At 44.0% G+C, this 16,229-nt stretch overlaps 1 protein-coding gene across 1 annotated transcript in view; it reads right to left on the reverse strand.

Moving 5' to 3' along the window:
- Nucleotides 1-623: 623 nt before the first annotated feature.
- Nucleotides 624-16,229, reverse strand: part of SEC14L1 (SEC14 like lipid binding 1) — a 43,539-nt gene continuing 27,933 nt past the window's right edge. The window contains exons 6-16 of the mRNA XM_054644849.2: nt 15,856-16,090; nt 15,072-15,181; nt 14,159-14,348; nt 11,075-11,163; nt 9,451-9,521; nt 7,778-7,949; nt 7,328-7,462; nt 5,598-5,732; nt 4,896-5,147; nt 3,751-3,929; nt 624-3,288 (exon numbers count right to left, since the gene is read on the reverse strand). Of these exons, the coding sequence (XP_054500824.1) occupies nt 3,183-3,288; nt 3,751-3,929; nt 4,896-5,147; nt 5,598-5,732; nt 7,328-7,462; nt 7,778-7,949; nt 9,451-9,521; nt 11,075-11,163; nt 14,159-14,348; nt 15,072-15,181; nt 15,856-16,090 (1,674 nt within the window). The 3' untranslated portion in view covers nt 624-3,182. The remainder of the gene's footprint in view (nt 3,289-3,750; nt 3,930-4,895; nt 5,148-5,597; nt 5,733-7,327; nt 7,463-7,777; nt 7,950-9,450; nt 9,522-11,074; nt 11,164-14,158; nt 14,349-15,071; nt 15,182-15,855; nt 16,091-16,229) is intronic.

Genomic DNA, 16,229 nt, shown 5'->3' on the forward strand with positions numbered 1-16,229 from the left:
AGCTTTATTCAGTTGCCATTTCAGAGAGGGGCACTGGCCACAAAGGCAGTTCCCTCTCATCTCCAGCCGACCAGCAAAGCCACCTCCTCACACAACACCTCAAGGGTTGCTGCACTCAGCAAGCCCCTGAGCAGCTGAGAGCTGGTCCATTACCATTGCTGGCATAGAAATATTGACCACATGCTAAAGCCTTTAGTAGGTCAGGCAGCCATCTGGTCCTGCTGACAGACCTCCATGTCCATGGTCAAAGATTCTCATGTAGAGAAACTTCACAGCTTGGATCAAATTTGAAAGACCAACCATTAACATGCTGTAGCCTCTGCTCCAGCTCCAGGAATTAGAAAACCCAGTTTGACATTTATTGGCTTCTGTTTCTAAAATAGCTGAAGCTTATTCTACTTCTACTAATTAAAAACCATCATTTCCTGAGTGTGACTGTCTGGGCCTCCTGCCTGAGGTGGCAGTGGTGGGGGCAGCCAAGGAGCCCCTCCCTCACCCAGCACTGGCAGACCTGAATCCAGCACATAAAATAACCCAGCAGCTTCGCAGCAGATCAATGAAATAAAGACATTTCCCCCTTTTTTTTTCCAAACAGTTAACATTTATTGATAACAATAAAAAAATCTTTTAAAGACTATCTGTATTTTATTACCAAGAATGAGGTATTATGTATACAAAACATTTACAGAATTTGATATGCAGTTCATGAGGAGGGACAGGGAAGTGAAGGACACTGATAACAGGAAAGGTGCCAACAGAAGAGTCACTGGCTGAGAGAAGGAAGAGCAGTATCACACAAAGAAAGACCAGGGTATGGGAAATTTAGTTAGACTGCAGTGATCAAGTAATATTGCCACAGCACTTTGCTTACAGGAAGATTAACTATTGTTTTTGTGGAATTTTATCTCCCTGGTTGTTTGTGCTGTAATGTGCTTTGAGCTCTAAATGATGTGTTAAGATGAAAAGCAGGAAAAACCCAAAGTGCCACTTTTGAGCCAGCTCAAGTGTAAAACAAAAATATAGATCTTCAGACTTGAAAAGAGACTGCAACTCAAAAAGGTCTACAAAGGCAGACACCTGGACAAGATGTGGAGTGTTGAATGGAGCAGATCTTTAGAGTTGTCAGCAAAATCGCCATCTGAGAGAGAGAGAGAGAGAGAGAGAAAGGGACCATCTTCAGCCCTTACAGCCTGGTGAATGGAAGAATGAGTGTCATGAGTGTCAGCAGGTGAACCTCACTGTGCTTCAGCTGCACTCCCTGTGCTGGCAAGCCTGGCTCCTGGGGTCAGGAATTCAGGCAGAGCTGCTGGGAGCAGCCCTGGAGCCACAGCCTGTGCAGGCTGCTGTGCAGACAGTGGTGGGAGCTGTGTGACACCAAAGCAGTAACAGCCTGACCTCCACCTTCAGCTTCTGAGTCCTAAAAGAGCTCCAGAACAGATCCACTTGCTTCACTTTAAGGAGGTTGGTCTCTGAGCACCTCTGTTACTAAAATTTCTGTCAGCTCTGGCACGTGCCACAGCCAGAACAGGGCTGCAGCAGAGCTGCTGTCAGGGGTCTGTCACCTGCCTCTCCAGAGCTCTGCAGGCAGAAAAAAGCTTCACACTGAGTTCAGAACCAGCATTCCTCAGGCAGGGGATCCAGAATCTTGAGTGAGTTCTACTTTCCAAGTGCAACACCTCCTGAAGCTCCTCCACCACTTACCCAAGCCAGACTCTCTCCCACTTCCCAGCAGGGACTGCAGCCAGCACAGAAGCTCCTTGTGCCTGCATGGACATTTTAGCTCTAGCAAGGGTAAGGAAAGACCAAGAAGGGTTTAACTGTGCAAATCCTGCTGCATTTGAGACCAAAATCTTCTCTGCTCCACTGCCAGGTGTGGTCTGTGTCTGACAGTTCAGTCTTTGGGGCCTTTTGCTGTGCATAGAGAAAGGGCTGGAGAGGGAAGAACACCTGAACAGAGTTCAGCAAGGGTCCAGCTTGGGCCTGGAACAGGGACAGAATCCCAAATGGCAGAACCCCAAATCCCTGACCAACAGGGACACAGAATCTCAAATGGCAGATCACCTCTAGCAGTGGCAGTTGTGAAAATGGTGGAGAAAGTCCTTAAATATCTTCTATCTAATATCTTAAATATCTTCTCCTGTATCACTCAGAGGGAAGATCCCTGTGCTCCCTGCTCACAGCAAGGCTGACCAGAACTGAGGTGCTCTATTTCTGCCAGGCACAGGGAAGGACAGGAGGCCCCAGGGAGGGAGAAGTGCTCAGGAAGGATGGAAGCCACACCTCCTTCAGACTGCTTTGAGCAGCAAGCTGAAGCTCTGCAGAAATTCCTGACAAGAAGAGAATCTCAGTAAAATCCATTTGCTTGGAATGCACTAAGGAAGCAGAGTGAAGCTCCAGCACAGAGCTGGGAACAGAAGCTCAGAGCAGCTCTGGATGAGCCCAGAGTGACACAGTGAGGGAGAGCCTGCTCTCCACTTCTCTCTCCACACTGCTCCATGCACAAATCCAAGGAAAGAAGAAATTGCTTTAACCCAGCAAGACCCAGAGCTCAAATTCCCCAGAAATGTGCTCATACAAAAGATATATTCAGTGTTACAGCCTGGCCACAGCTCTGTGGGCATGCTTTGAAAAAAAATGGACTCACAAAGTCAAGTATCCAGCAACTGCTGTTCTTTGTCTTGAACATCATTAGTGGCAACAGGAGAACAGTTTGCAGCACTGGAATATCACAGGGGATTTCTCAGGATGGAAAGAAATGTCCTGACAAGAGACTTGCAGTTGATCTCTAATGCACTACAGAGCATTTTTGGTAGGGTTTTTCTTTTTCCCTTTTTAACATCTACACAGTTAAAAAAAGAAATCATTCTTAACTGATGCACTGGTTGTTTTTCCTTTTCAGTAAGAGCCCTTGTGTTCAGAGTTAGGATTTGTGCAAGCACACTTGCAAAAATATTTATGGCTGATTTAGGAAAAAGGGTTAAAGTTAAGAGACAAGCTGTTGGATCTAACAAAGATCAAAACCACTAAGTGTAAAATTCAAACAGCTACTTTACTATCTATAAAAGGCTTTTTGGGGTGGGGTTTTTTTTGCACAATTGCCAGTTGAATATGCTGTATTGCAGTCAGCTGCCACGGGCGAGGGTCCAGCCATCACATCCATTTGCTTTTCAGCTGTTGTGGCACTACCTGGAAATCATGGAGCTGGAATGGGACTGGCTAGAGGAGGTGGTGGCAGCACTGAGCTGGGAGAATCCACTGTGGCTTGATTCAAGGCTGGTCATAGATCCCCTGCAGAGGAAAAAAAAAAAAAGAAGAAAGCAGTTTTAAGCTTCAGAACTCACAAAGATTTTGATTTCTGCTTTGTATCCGTACTGTATTTGTTTGCACACTGAATAAAAAGAAAGTAACAGCTTTGGTGCAGATACTCAAAAGCTTTTCTGCCTCACCACATAAAGCAATGAGGACACTGCACCCCTTTCAAAAACCAGATGCTGTTCAAAGAGACAGATTTCATTTCAGTCAAATTTATCCACTGGCAGAAAATGAAATTCAACAACTGGAATTTGAATTGCACTTCCTCCTACAGGACAATCTGCCAAGCCCAACAAGCTCTCAAATGACCAGTGATATTACCACCAGACAAGTAATTAACCCCTTTTATAAATTAGTTGCCCTCAGTTCAACTTTTTAAGGCCCTCATAATTGTATTTAAGTGAAGCTTTGACATTGGCTGCCCTTGGCCAGACATACCTGAAATCTTCAGATCCTATCACTTCTGTATAGTACATGACTTTACATTTGTGAGAGGACACCTGTAGAGATGCCAGCACATCATCCACACGAGGCAGGTTGGTTGTAGCACAGGCAGGCATGCTGTGGAATTTCCACTGTAAAATGTAGAAGCCAGGCCACCTGGTCACATGGGAGCCCTGCAAGGAGACACAACAAAAATCAAAAATTAACTGAGTTAACAAGAGATTTGTAGGCTTGACTTTACTTTTCTAAGCCTAGAAAAAGTGCCTACATGCCCAGAATTTTTGCCCAATGCTAATATTTCAGCTCCTCAGCCAAATGGCAGTGCTGGGAGACTCCCCCCACATAACATCCTTATCAAATCTGGGATGGAACACCAGCAGTTTGACAGTGCCAAGGAGTTAGGATTTAATATTCTGAAAGAACAAGTTCTGCTTTAAAACAATATCCATTTTTCAATTTATTTTCATTCACAGCTGTCCTTTGAGACTGTGAAAAGAGCAGTCAAGGCTTCTGCCTCACAGTTTAAGAGGTCACTGCCCATATTTCCAGTTTAACATTTCCATCTTGGTGACTTAAGGAGCTGCTTTTTCAGAGACTGTTTGACTCATTTCAAATCAACAGGAACAGCAGTGGCAGTGTGTGACTATAAACATGCTGCATGTTATATCAAACCTGGAATTAAAGGACAGGTTGCATATGGCATAAAAAATCCTTCAGGAGCTCTGGCCATCAGGATGGCAAACACACAGAAGCTCAGCCTTGATTTCCAGCCTTCTCTTATTACTGAGGACAGGCACTGTGATATTCCTCAAACACAGAATATTTGCTTCAGTAAGTAACTGTCAGAATTACAGCCCAAAGCATGTTTTGTTCCTTTCTGGATGTGCATTTTAGGTGTTCCTCCCCATGTTCCTTGCTGATCCATCTCAGTCCCTAGCAGACCTGATGCAACTTCCCCTCCCAGCAGATCCCACATAAATCCCATCCCTGCTCCCTGCAGCACCCAAGCCTGGAACAGCAGCTAAATGCTGGCCAAAAGCAAGGCCAGCCCTGAGTCAGCAGCACTCAGTCATCAGGGCTGTGAGTAAGAACAGGCAGTTTGGGCTCCATCTGCCCCCACAGGGCTCTGCCTGCCTCACCTGCACACTCTCCCCTTCTTTGCAGATCAGGGGAGACTCCACCATGCTGTAGTCACGCCCCAGCTGCCAGACTTTGTCTATCAACTGGACGTTGTTCCCACCAGGAGATGTAATGCTGTGAGCTCCCAGAGAGTCCTTTTTGGGAGGCTGTGGGGCTCTTTTGGAATGGAAGATGTTAAAAACAATGTCGCCCTTGCACACATCAAAATCCCACGTGATCACCGACGAGGCATCCACGATCTGGATGAGAACCTGAGGCAGGAAAAACACATTAGACAACAGCAATTTGCTCACTAAAAACAAACTCCTACAGAAATAAAGACAAAGAACAGAACTTTTTTGTTGCTGGGCTTAGTTTCTACTCTTAAAAAGGCACTGCAGATAGAAATTCCCCCCTGATGGGGGTGCCTATTCTTCTGACTTTCAGAAGTTTTCAAGAAGCTTCTGAGAATTTTGGTTGCTTTCCTTAGAAGAATATGGCTTTGAATAGAATGAAAACCAGTGATATTCTCTAAATGGCAACATAATAACAGGAGGAACAATCCCAAACTTCAGCTATTAAAGCATCACCATGCACAAGCTCCAGAAGGTGGAAGCACAGGAGCTAAATAAAGAAGCAGTAAAACATTCCCAGGCCAAGAGACTGAGCTCAGAGCAGAGGGCTGAGATGAAAATGAAAGCAAAGGGCAGCTGGAGCTGTACCTCATGTGGAGCTCCTTTGAAGACACTTGCAGACTGGTAGATTGTTTCAGTCCAAAGCTTGATGTCTTCATTTTCCAACTCTTCTGCTGTCCGGTAGAGGGACTTGGGAACCAGCCCACCCTCTGGTACTTCACACTAAAACAAAAACCATTAAAAATTATCTCCTGTGACCATCCCATTCTGTTCTCTGCCTTCCAGCTTCAGAAACAAACATTCAGCAATACTCGAGAAGGGAACAGTCTGAAAGTAATTTTATAGTTTGTACATGATACATATGTAATTCTTTTCCAAATTATCTGGGTGAGGTGTTTGCAGAACTGCACACCAGGGGAACAGATCTTGTACATTCACAACAGCCAGCACCCCAGGAAGGGACTGTGCAAAGGCTGTAATTATCATTTACACCACCTAACACTGAAGAAAGATGGGAGGCACTTCAGAATCCTGAGGGAAGTGGCAACAGTGACTAAGTCTGAAAAGCAGAGCTACAGTGACCTGAAAGAACAGTGGTAGCTAAATTTAAGGATGGATAGTGGGCAGAAACAAAAAGTTTCCAAGCAGGTAAAAATATACTGCAGCCAGGAAAATTAACAGTTTTGAAGTTACAGCTGTCTGACAGCTCAGAACTGGAAGTGATTACACAACTTCCCTAAGCAAATTTCTGTTTTAAGAAGCCTGTAGCAATGAAGTTGACAGGAGGTTCCACAGAAGTGCCTGGGGAAGTAGAAATGTTTGGTAACTGAATTACAACAGAGAATTGAAAAGATCTCAGAGAAGTCATTTTTGTTCAAATACTCAGAAGTAAAGAAGAAGAGAGAGACTGCCTGTACTAGCAGGAAGTATTGTAGCAATTTGCTTTCTGGTAACATTCACTTTTGCTTACATAAACAGTGGATTTTGCCAGCTTTAAGCTCCAAATTAGATAACACTGAAAGCTACTGCTGCAACAAAAACCAGCCCACTGGAGATAAACATATGCTCTAACTCCAACACATCTAACTGTACTTCATTATCATTTGAGACTCTATTGGAACTGACACAGCTGAATTTTCAAGAATGGTACAGAAATTAATCTAGAGAGTGTACAGGGGCTGAGAACACACCCAGCCTGTGTTGTCAAAAGCATTACATGTGAAACAAACCTTAGATTATCAGTGAGATGTGAAATGCCAGGCACAACTGACACCCAAGGCCCAGGCAGGAAACAGCTGCATTGTCACAGGCATGTGACAATGGACTGAGAAATTACAGTATCCTGCAGTGCAACCACTTTTCTGGTTTGTTGGGGGTAACTGCACACTCTGTGTGGGGAGACTGGCCTGTTTGCTGAGCCCTCTTAGCAGATGTGCCTCATGCTCCTTGGGCTCCTTATGGGATCAGATTTTTAGGTGACACAGACTCTCTGGATCAGCTGGTAGTGACAGCTCTTGCTCTGAGCTCTGCCACCATGTTTGCCTGAACTTTCCAGGGAACAAACTGGCTTTTAGCTGTGCTTGGCTGTTTAGATAAGGTATTTGATCAAGATACTCATCCAAGAGAAGCACTGTACTGTTCTTTTTAAAGTGGATCCAGAAAACAGCACTGAGTCTGGAATCCTATACCATAGCCTGCACCTCCAAACTACACCAGCAATCATTCTGTGCTTACAGACTTCTTTGCTTAGAGGAGAGGAAAGATAATAATAAAAAAAACATAAGTAAGTTGCTATATGCAATAGTTTATATTCATACCATGCACTCTCCACCAAGGAAATCAGGGATAATTTCTTTATCTATGTAATCCAGCAGTCCCCCAGGACCCTGGTAGTCATTTCCAGCATAAATAAGGAATTTCTTTCTGGTGTTGTCATCAATGAATGGACTAACCTACAAAGAAAGAAAAACAGATCAGATCAGGCTCTCACATTTTCCTCAAGTCAATTTACATTGTTTTCAAGTCAATTTTGAAGGAATCAGTTTTGATCACACTGAGCATTACCATCCTGGTTATGCAAAGTCCACACCACAAAGAAGCCAAATTAACCAGCTGTGTAATCAGGTTCTTAGGTGGTGGTTTTTAATCCACTCCAGGAATCCTATATAAAGGACATGCTTCCAAATGGGAATATTTGCTTCAGCCTGATCTCTGAAGTGCTTTAACAAACTGAGAGAGCTGAGGAACACCTTGGATTACACACATACCAGTGTCCAGAGAACTGGGAATACTCGAGGTGCTCTGAGGATAAGCAGACGACCCAAGGTCTCAGGGTAATTGGCTTCAACCACCTCGATGATTCTCAGCAAGGCCTTGACACCAGGCCTCCATAAATGCCTCATGTTCAAGCCTTCCAGATCTACTAGACAGGTCCAAGAGCTGAATTTGAGAGAGATAAAAAGAAAAATCTCAATAACATCAAAATTTTCCTTGCTTATGCAAGTGCCCAACAGACTAAAATGTGGGGACCCTCTGCATGTTTTGGTTTCTTCTGTTTTACCTCCTTGCTTTGTGCTGCCTGTAGACCCTGGAGTTTAAGGGGTGTGCAATGAACACTCTGCACACTCCCCTACAGACATTTTAGATTCCAGATAAAAGTTCAGTTCCTATGAAGCCAAAAAAAGATCCTGTCAACAGTCAGCCCAAAGATTAAACCATTGCTTTTACTGGGAGATCATTTAAGTGGCCACAATGCTGTTCTAAAGCAATTTAACATTCTCAGAGCAGATTTTCTACTGCACAACAGTGCCAATACATGTCAAAGCTAATTCTGTTGTCAGATCTCAGGGAAGGAAGCTTTTTCTATAGGAAGAGATATGTTCTTAATACTAACCACTGAGCTGCAGCATGTGTTTCAGTTTCTTTCCAAGTTCAGGTCTTGCCCTGGGCAGGAATTCAAGATTTACAGCTGTGCTGCACCAGCCTGCAGCCATTACATTATGCATAAGGCTCCTATGAAACACCAAACCCTTCTTTGTTTCACTTTAAATGTTTAATACACAGCCCTTTAGGATTATGGCTACAAACGAAGATGCAGTAGGCAGCACCATTCAACTGTAAACACATGAGACCTCTCCCTTGGATCTGACCTCCCTTGGGGAGCTGGGGCAGCAAGGTCTGTCACAAGGAAATGATAAGCAGGCACACCCCACACCCTGGACCTTACAGATTAGGAGAAGGAAACTGGAGAGAGTTCAAGAAACATGGCATCTTTTCAGGGCTGGTCCTGCCTTCATTCCATGCCCTTAAATCCATTTTACCACTTTCCCAAGTGACCCCTACAATGACTTCAAGATGGGCTAGAAAACCACTTTTGACTGAATTTCACATGAAGTCATGCCAGAACATGGAAAACCAGATCCCAGGTTTTACAGGAGCCTCATGACCTCACCTTGGATCAACAGCTGAGTAGCCACACATAATAAATGGAGAATGCAAACCAGAACTGTGTACTGAGCCTTGGAGTCATGGATGAACAAGTGACATGGAAGCCACACCTTAAACTACTGGAACTGTTACTCATGACAATATCATGGCCTGATTTTTTTGCAGCCTGCACCAATGCCCAGTGCCTGTAAAGCCTCCCCCACAGACAGGTTTGGGAGTTAGGCTGCACTGCTCTGCAGTAGAAAGGAGCAGAAGAGAAACAGCCCCAACAGAACCATTACAAGCACAAGGCCAAGGCTGCTGGGGCAGGTGATGTGTGTCCCTCAGGCTTCCCCAGGCACTTTCCCTCCAGCCCCACTAATTGGGGAGGCTCTTAATTAACTGTGTGATTGTACCTGCATGTGAGACACAGCCTATCCTGTGCTTGTTCCACTGCCTGACATTCCCCCCCACACCCCATGAAAGCAGCTCATTCCCACAGAGCAGACTTTACCTTATTGGCCTGCCAAATACTTTTGTATTCTCCTCACATCTTCTCAGCCCTTCCTCATTTATTGAAAGAACCTGCACAAAAAAGAGTGGGGTTTAGAAAAGTTAGTCTCAAACTCAGTAGATAGGATAAAGAAAATATGTTTATATCCAAAGATTAATTGAAACTACAAGATCAAACCAGCATAAACTTTTCCCCCCACCAAAGAATTCTTTAGAAATGACTACAAATATCCTTAATTACTCAGAAATTAAAGCCCCTTTTGAAATCACAGAAAGTAACCTTGAAACAGAACTGGGGCAAGCAAACAAAAGTTAGTGTCTGCTTGGAAACGCTACTAGGAGAGAAAAATAAAACCCACTCCCTGTTTTTAATAGTCACTATGGCTACTCCTGTCATTACTAGGAGTCAAAAAAAGTTATTGCAAACCTGGAATTCTGCCAGCTTTCTGCTTGGAAGCTGAGCAGATCTACAGTAACAGTCTGAGTGATGGCTTTAGAGAAGAAGGCAGAAGTACAGGCAAGCACTTTCTCTTTAAAAATACATGATTCTTATCCCTGGAGTGTACAGGCTTGACAAAATGCTGAGTGTGGCATTTTCCCTTCTGTACAAGAGCAGAGACTGCAGTCTGAAACCCTGCACAAGTGCAGAAGAATCTGTGCAAATGCCCATCAATAACCACAGGAGCTGGCAGGAACTCCACCTTTCCATCAGCCTGCAGAACACACCAGGAACAGCTACCAGGGGCTTTCAGAGGTATTCCAACCAAAAACTGATGGAAATGTTACCCATGACACTATCATGGCCTGATTTTTTGGCAGCCTGCACCAAAGCCCAATGCCTGTAAAATCTTCCCCCCAAACAGATTTGGGAGTTGGGCTGCACTGCTCTGCAGTAGAAGGGAGCAGAAGAGAAACAGCCCCAAGAGAAGCATTATGAGAACACCTGGGGTGTGAAAAATGCATATTTCAGGATTGGCTTTTCGCAGATATTAAAATGAATATTATATGTGTGGTGTTAGAAAGTAATGCTGTATTAATTCTCTTAAGTAGTGTGTTAAATATAGTTTTAAGTTATAACAAAATGTTAAAATAGAAACTATGCTATGTAGGATATTTTTTTTTTTCTAAAGAAAGGACTCACACTGAGGTAGCAGCCACAGGACACCTGAATCTTTCAGAGAAAGAGAATTTATTGCTCCATTATCAGGAGAAACGAACTTCTGAACTTCTTCCTGCCTTGCTTGGGCAGGACAACACCATTAGGATTAAGAGAAGTTGACACTGACCAGACAGAATCCTGTATTTGAATGGAAATTATGCATCATGTATGAGGTGTATGAATATGCAACTAGTTATTGTTTTTAAGGGTTAATCCTCTGTTAATGTGTGTCCTTTTCCGGGCTTATGCTGCCCATTAAAAGGTACCCGGACATCCGTAACTCTTTGTTTCTATTGTCTCATACTGTCCTAATCCAAACAGTCCAAATTATTATTACTCTAATTGTATTACTATTTTTATAACTATTTTATTACTATTAAACTTTTAAAATTTCCAAAGCAAGTGGTTGGCATTGTTCACATGGGGGTTCCTGCCTGCAATCCTGTGCTGTTTTGGGAACACTCACGTAGCGCAGCAGGGCCTCCTCCCCCAGCGCTCGCACCAGGCCCTTGGTGTCCATCTGGCCCAGCCTCAGCACGTACAGAGGGCGCCCATCTGCACAAGAGACACAAAAAACACAGCAGGAGACATTTGAGAGAGCTCTTCTAAAAAATTCAGATGGAAACAAACCATAACAGTTAAACCTCCCCTGTATGAGGAAGAATCAGGAGCAGACGGCAACATAAACATCACCCAGTGCAGCCACACCAACAGATTATCTGTAAATGAGCTACAAAATGATCATATCCTGATTCAGAAATAGCTCCCTGACCTTCAGGGAAAGGTCAAAGGACTTTGAGTGCATCAGTTCACTCCAGACCTTGGTATACACAATTAATGACACAGACTATTCTTAGCTGCCAGGACAGCTCAGGTACACCAACCCACTGAAGCTTTCCTGTAGCTGCAGAGCTGCAAGGAAGGCTCCAAGGCTTTTATCACATGTGATGCAATAGTGCTCTGGAGAGTTAAAAAATAGCCATCCTAACATCTGGGAATTAATGAACCCAAGGGTTAACCCAGAGCCTGCCCTCTGCAGAGCCTGCTGGATGGAGCCACACTCAGCTCTGCCACTGCACACTGTGCAGAACTGGCACACAGCCCTGCTAATGCAGGTTAGCCTGGTGAGAACAGACTCTGCTCCAGAGATCAGCTTCTGCTGGACCTTCTGCATTAGAGCCCTGCCCATCCACAGCCAGCCTGACACTGGCAGGATACTCAGGCATTAAGGTGAATTACTGTGTTGGCTGAAATTGATAATCAAAGTTTGCCTTTTTGGCTCTTAGTTGTACAAAATAGCTCCCAGCCTTCCTCTAAAGTTGTGATGCACTTGTTAGGCTTTGCTTCATCTATTCTAATACACAGGCTAAACGATCACCTGCTTATAAAAGGGAATATGTTAGCATACAATATAAAAAGAAGAAAAAGAGGAAGCTTTCTACATAAAAATCTCCCTCAAGTCTTGTTGTCTGTGCAGCTTCACTTCCCTCCAACAGCTGCAAGAGAGGTTATCAAATTATCATTAAGTCCTTTGGGACACAAGGAGAGAAACTGCAAAAAACACACTATTAAGAAAACCAACAAACAACCAAAACTGCAGAGTCAAGGCCAGTTGTTTATTTGACAAAGACACTGCCCCCATGGAAGTTCACAGTGTTTTATGTTTTATCAGGTGGACTAAAAGAAAATGTTATTTTAACATGGGCACACACTTATCTTGGAATGTACTGCTTAGCTTTTGAAACACTAAACAAAAACTGCTATTAAGCTTCATAGCAGGTCTCCCTCCCTCCCTGACACAGATTTCTCCAAACCCAAACCCAAACCAACAGCTCAGTAACCCTGGTCCACCCAAATGACACATGAAGGAGACTCTCAGCTGACAGTGCTCTGTTTTCACTGTACAATTTAAATTCCATTAGAGCTTTGTGGTTTTAAAAAGACATTCGATTGAAGCATCCCTGTCAAAATAAGAGCCATTCAGATGTATAGAAATCTGTGCTAATTGCAAGCCAAAATAATAACTTCTTTTCTTCAGCACTGATAGCTCATTCTAGACAACATGCTTCATTATCACTGCTGCCCTTGCTGAAGCACTAAAAGTCACACAGCATTCAGCCAGCTTGAGTTTGGCACATTTAACATATGTAGGAGGAAAGGAGCAATACTAGAAAAGAGGGTTTAAAAAAAGAACCTACCACTGTAAAGTTTTAAATTATAGAGAACTGCTCAGTTCTGAAATGGTGTTTCCATTATTGACAAAGCCATGCTTTACTTGTGGGCATGCTGCAAGAGAGATCAAAGGAACTGCAGGGGAAGGGAGGGGGCATGAAGTTCACCACAAGACTGCAGAACTTCTCAGAAGAACATTAAACAAGACTTTGATGCATTCTGCACCTTTCTGCTCACTGGCAGGACCCAGTTGTGTGCAATTGACAGAGGAAGTCTTTGCAAAGGACAGACAAGGAATGGGCTGAAAAGGAGAACTTATTAACAGGTCTTTTTCCCTACAATCTTTACAAGCACATTCTCATTTTCTATTTTCTCAGTTTGAGGTCTGTCAAACCCAGAGCAGCAGGGAAGAGCCATTCAAGCTCTGTGATTAAACTTCTTCTGTGTCCTCCCTGTCTCCTGGCCACTACTGCTGACAGCATCCTGCCCCGTTTCATATGCTGCTTGGAAAAGGAAGAGCTGAGCAGAAACAATGGTGCCTGGTGGGAAAAGACTCAATCAGAGCCCAGATTGCTCACAGTAAGAGATCATTTCCTTATCTGAAGAGCCCAGCTTGCCTCAAGGCACAAATTCCAACGTGTTTCATTTCTATGTATGTATTAGCAACGAGATCAGTGCACGATAAAGCAGAGGGACAGGGGAGTGTGGCAGGCTGTGGCTCACAGCACAAAGGGAATTCAGCCAAAGCTGCTTCTCTTCTTAAATAAACCTGCTCTATTTGATGTTTTTGCAACATTCCACTTCTCATCATTAAGCTGATTGTAATACCAAATAAATATTCATTTATGCCATCAGCAGACTTATTCAACATCAGAAATAAATTGATTACGAAGATATATTTATTTACAAACACCTTTTAATCACTGAAAGAGCACACTCAGCATTTGCCTAACACCCTTCTAAGTATCTCAGAGCACTAGAGAAGTGCAATTAATCACCTGTTTTAAGTTCCTGGCAAAGCAGATTTAAGTATTTCAGTATTAGTCAGAAAGACTCTGATCCAAGACTCTGCCTCTAGCCCCTAAGGGCTGGCAAGGCACTGGAACAGGCTGCCCAAAGAAGCTGTGGATGCCCCTGAAATGTTCAAGGCCAGGTTGGACAGGGCTCTGAGCAACCTGGTCTAGTGGAAGATGTCCCTGTCCATGGAGGGAGATGGAACAAGATTATTTTAAGTTCCCTTTCAACTCAAAACATTCCATCAATTTAAGTGTCTCTAGAAGTTCCAACCAGCCACCTCTAGTTAAGAGAGGGACAACTATCACCTTTGATTCAAAAGGTAAAAAGGCTGTTCAATACGTATTTTGTACTGAAACCATACCTTTGTCATGGTGATGCCAGCCTCCTGCATAGTAATCTTGAAGCACTTGGGGAGGATTCCAGGTGTCCAGAATAAAATCCACCTGGTGCTGCTTACGCCACGTCAGTGACTGGCAAAGGATCTCTCTTGCTTTGTCGATGTTGAAGTCCCTGGCACGCAGGAATCTTAAAATGTGCTCATCCTTTGGGATCTATTAACAAAACCAAACCAAATTTTGTATTCAAGGTTTGAAACAAGAACAGAAAGCCAAACAATAGAAGCTGAAAAATGTGCAGCCCTGCACCAATGCATGAGGATGGTGTGTAACACTGGGAGTTACTCAAGAAAATCAGCCTTTGTTTGAAACCAAATCATGAGCCCTGTCAGGCACTGCAGCTACCTTCATAAGGGATATAAAAATTTCATGAACTCTAATGTAATCATTTCCACCTGCGTGACCATACCAAGCCAGTCCAATTTAAATAAATCAGGACAGAACACAGATTGTGTTTTATTGTTAAGTTAGAGGAAGCTGAGACACACATGCAAATCACAAGGCACTGGAAAAACCCCAGCCTTGCTATCAGTGCTCTACTCCTCCCAATCAGTATTTAAGACTATGATGTTTGGCCAAAACAAACAAATATAAAAATAAGGTCATTGTAGAAACCAGGAAGACTTATAAAACTGATGCCATTCCCCTGGGGCAGTTTAACTGACAGTCTGAGAGGTTTTCAAGCTAATTATTGAAGCACCACAGCTGCAAAGTCAGCTGGACAGTCACAATGAACTCCTCCTACTGCCACTGCTTCAATGTAGGTTCTGATCATGGAGAGCCACTTAGCAGAAAGAGTCAGGGGGTGTGGCAGGGCATTTCCTCAGGCCCACCTTGTGTGTCCCTCTCTCTGAGCCAGGGGACACCCCAGGAGCTCACCTTGCCTTTGTGTGTCTCCTGGAGCCACTGCCGCAGGCGGATGAGGCAGCTCTCCTGCATCGGGGTCAGGTCCCCCAGGTACCTCTTGATGTAGTCTGCATCCAGCTTATCTAAAAAGAGATTACAGGTGATCAGAGAGATCCTGACCTGACCAAGCACCACGTGATCTGATTTGCTGCTGTCTCAAAGTGGCTGCTGTGTTCGGCACAGTCAGAACTGAATAAGGTTCCTTTGAATCAATGAAAAGATGAGTAAGGCAACAAACACAGTCATCTTCAAGAAGAAGATAAAATTCTCCTTCTGCAGCTAAGGAAGGAGCAAAAGCAGACATTTGTTAAAAGTATTTTGCCAGTCTACTCAGATTCATCAATCCACAGCACCATTGGGATTGCTGCTTCTAGAAATACTTAGAGAAGTTTTGATCTCCCAGTGCAAGAATTTTCCCAAATTCCCAGAAGACTATCTAGGGAAGTTTCAGCTGTTTCCTCCCCATCATTCCTGTAGTTACACCCATCCCTGAATTTCAGGATAAGAGCAGACTGCTCATTTACAACCCAATGAACAGCAAAGAGTTTTTCTGCTCATACCTGATCTCTACTCACAAGCTCAGCCTGTAACAGCTGCCTGAGCCCTGCCACGTGTCACTGCTTGGTGAGCCCACCCTTGAACACTGCACGTCCCCAACTCAGGAGCAATGTGGAGCTCCTCAGCAGCCCAGAAGTGCCCAGTGCTGAGGGCCTCTCCAGTTCAAAGCTTCCCAGTAAAACACATCAGACCCCCATACCATCAGGTGTTCCTGCCGTGGGCTCCGAGGGGCTGCTGGAGGTGTTGAGGATCTCCTTGCTGCTCAAGCCCTCCTTTGTGGCAGACTCTGGGATATTAATGGCAGGTGACACTGGTCTCCTTGGGTGGCATGTGCTGCTCTCTGATTTACATGCAACAGGAGGAGTCCAGCGAGGGACAAAGGTTATTCCTTCTTCTTCCAACTGCTTCAGGTAGTACTCTATTATTTCTTTTCCCTTCAAAAAAGAAAATTTACTTCAGCTGCTGAAAAACCCACATATTTAGACACAGAAAGGATTGGGCTGAAAATTAAGTGATCAGACCTCTAAAGATTTCACTTGAAACAGCCCTACACAGACACAGTGCCCCAGGCCC

The sequence above is a fragment of the Agelaius phoeniceus genome, chromosome 19 (genome assembly GCF_051311805.1).
Source record: "Agelaius phoeniceus isolate bAgePho1 chromosome 19, bAgePho1.hap1, whole genome shotgun sequence".
Classification (NCBI taxonomy): Eukaryota; Metazoa; Chordata; class Aves; order Passeriformes; family Icteridae; genus Agelaius; species Agelaius phoeniceus.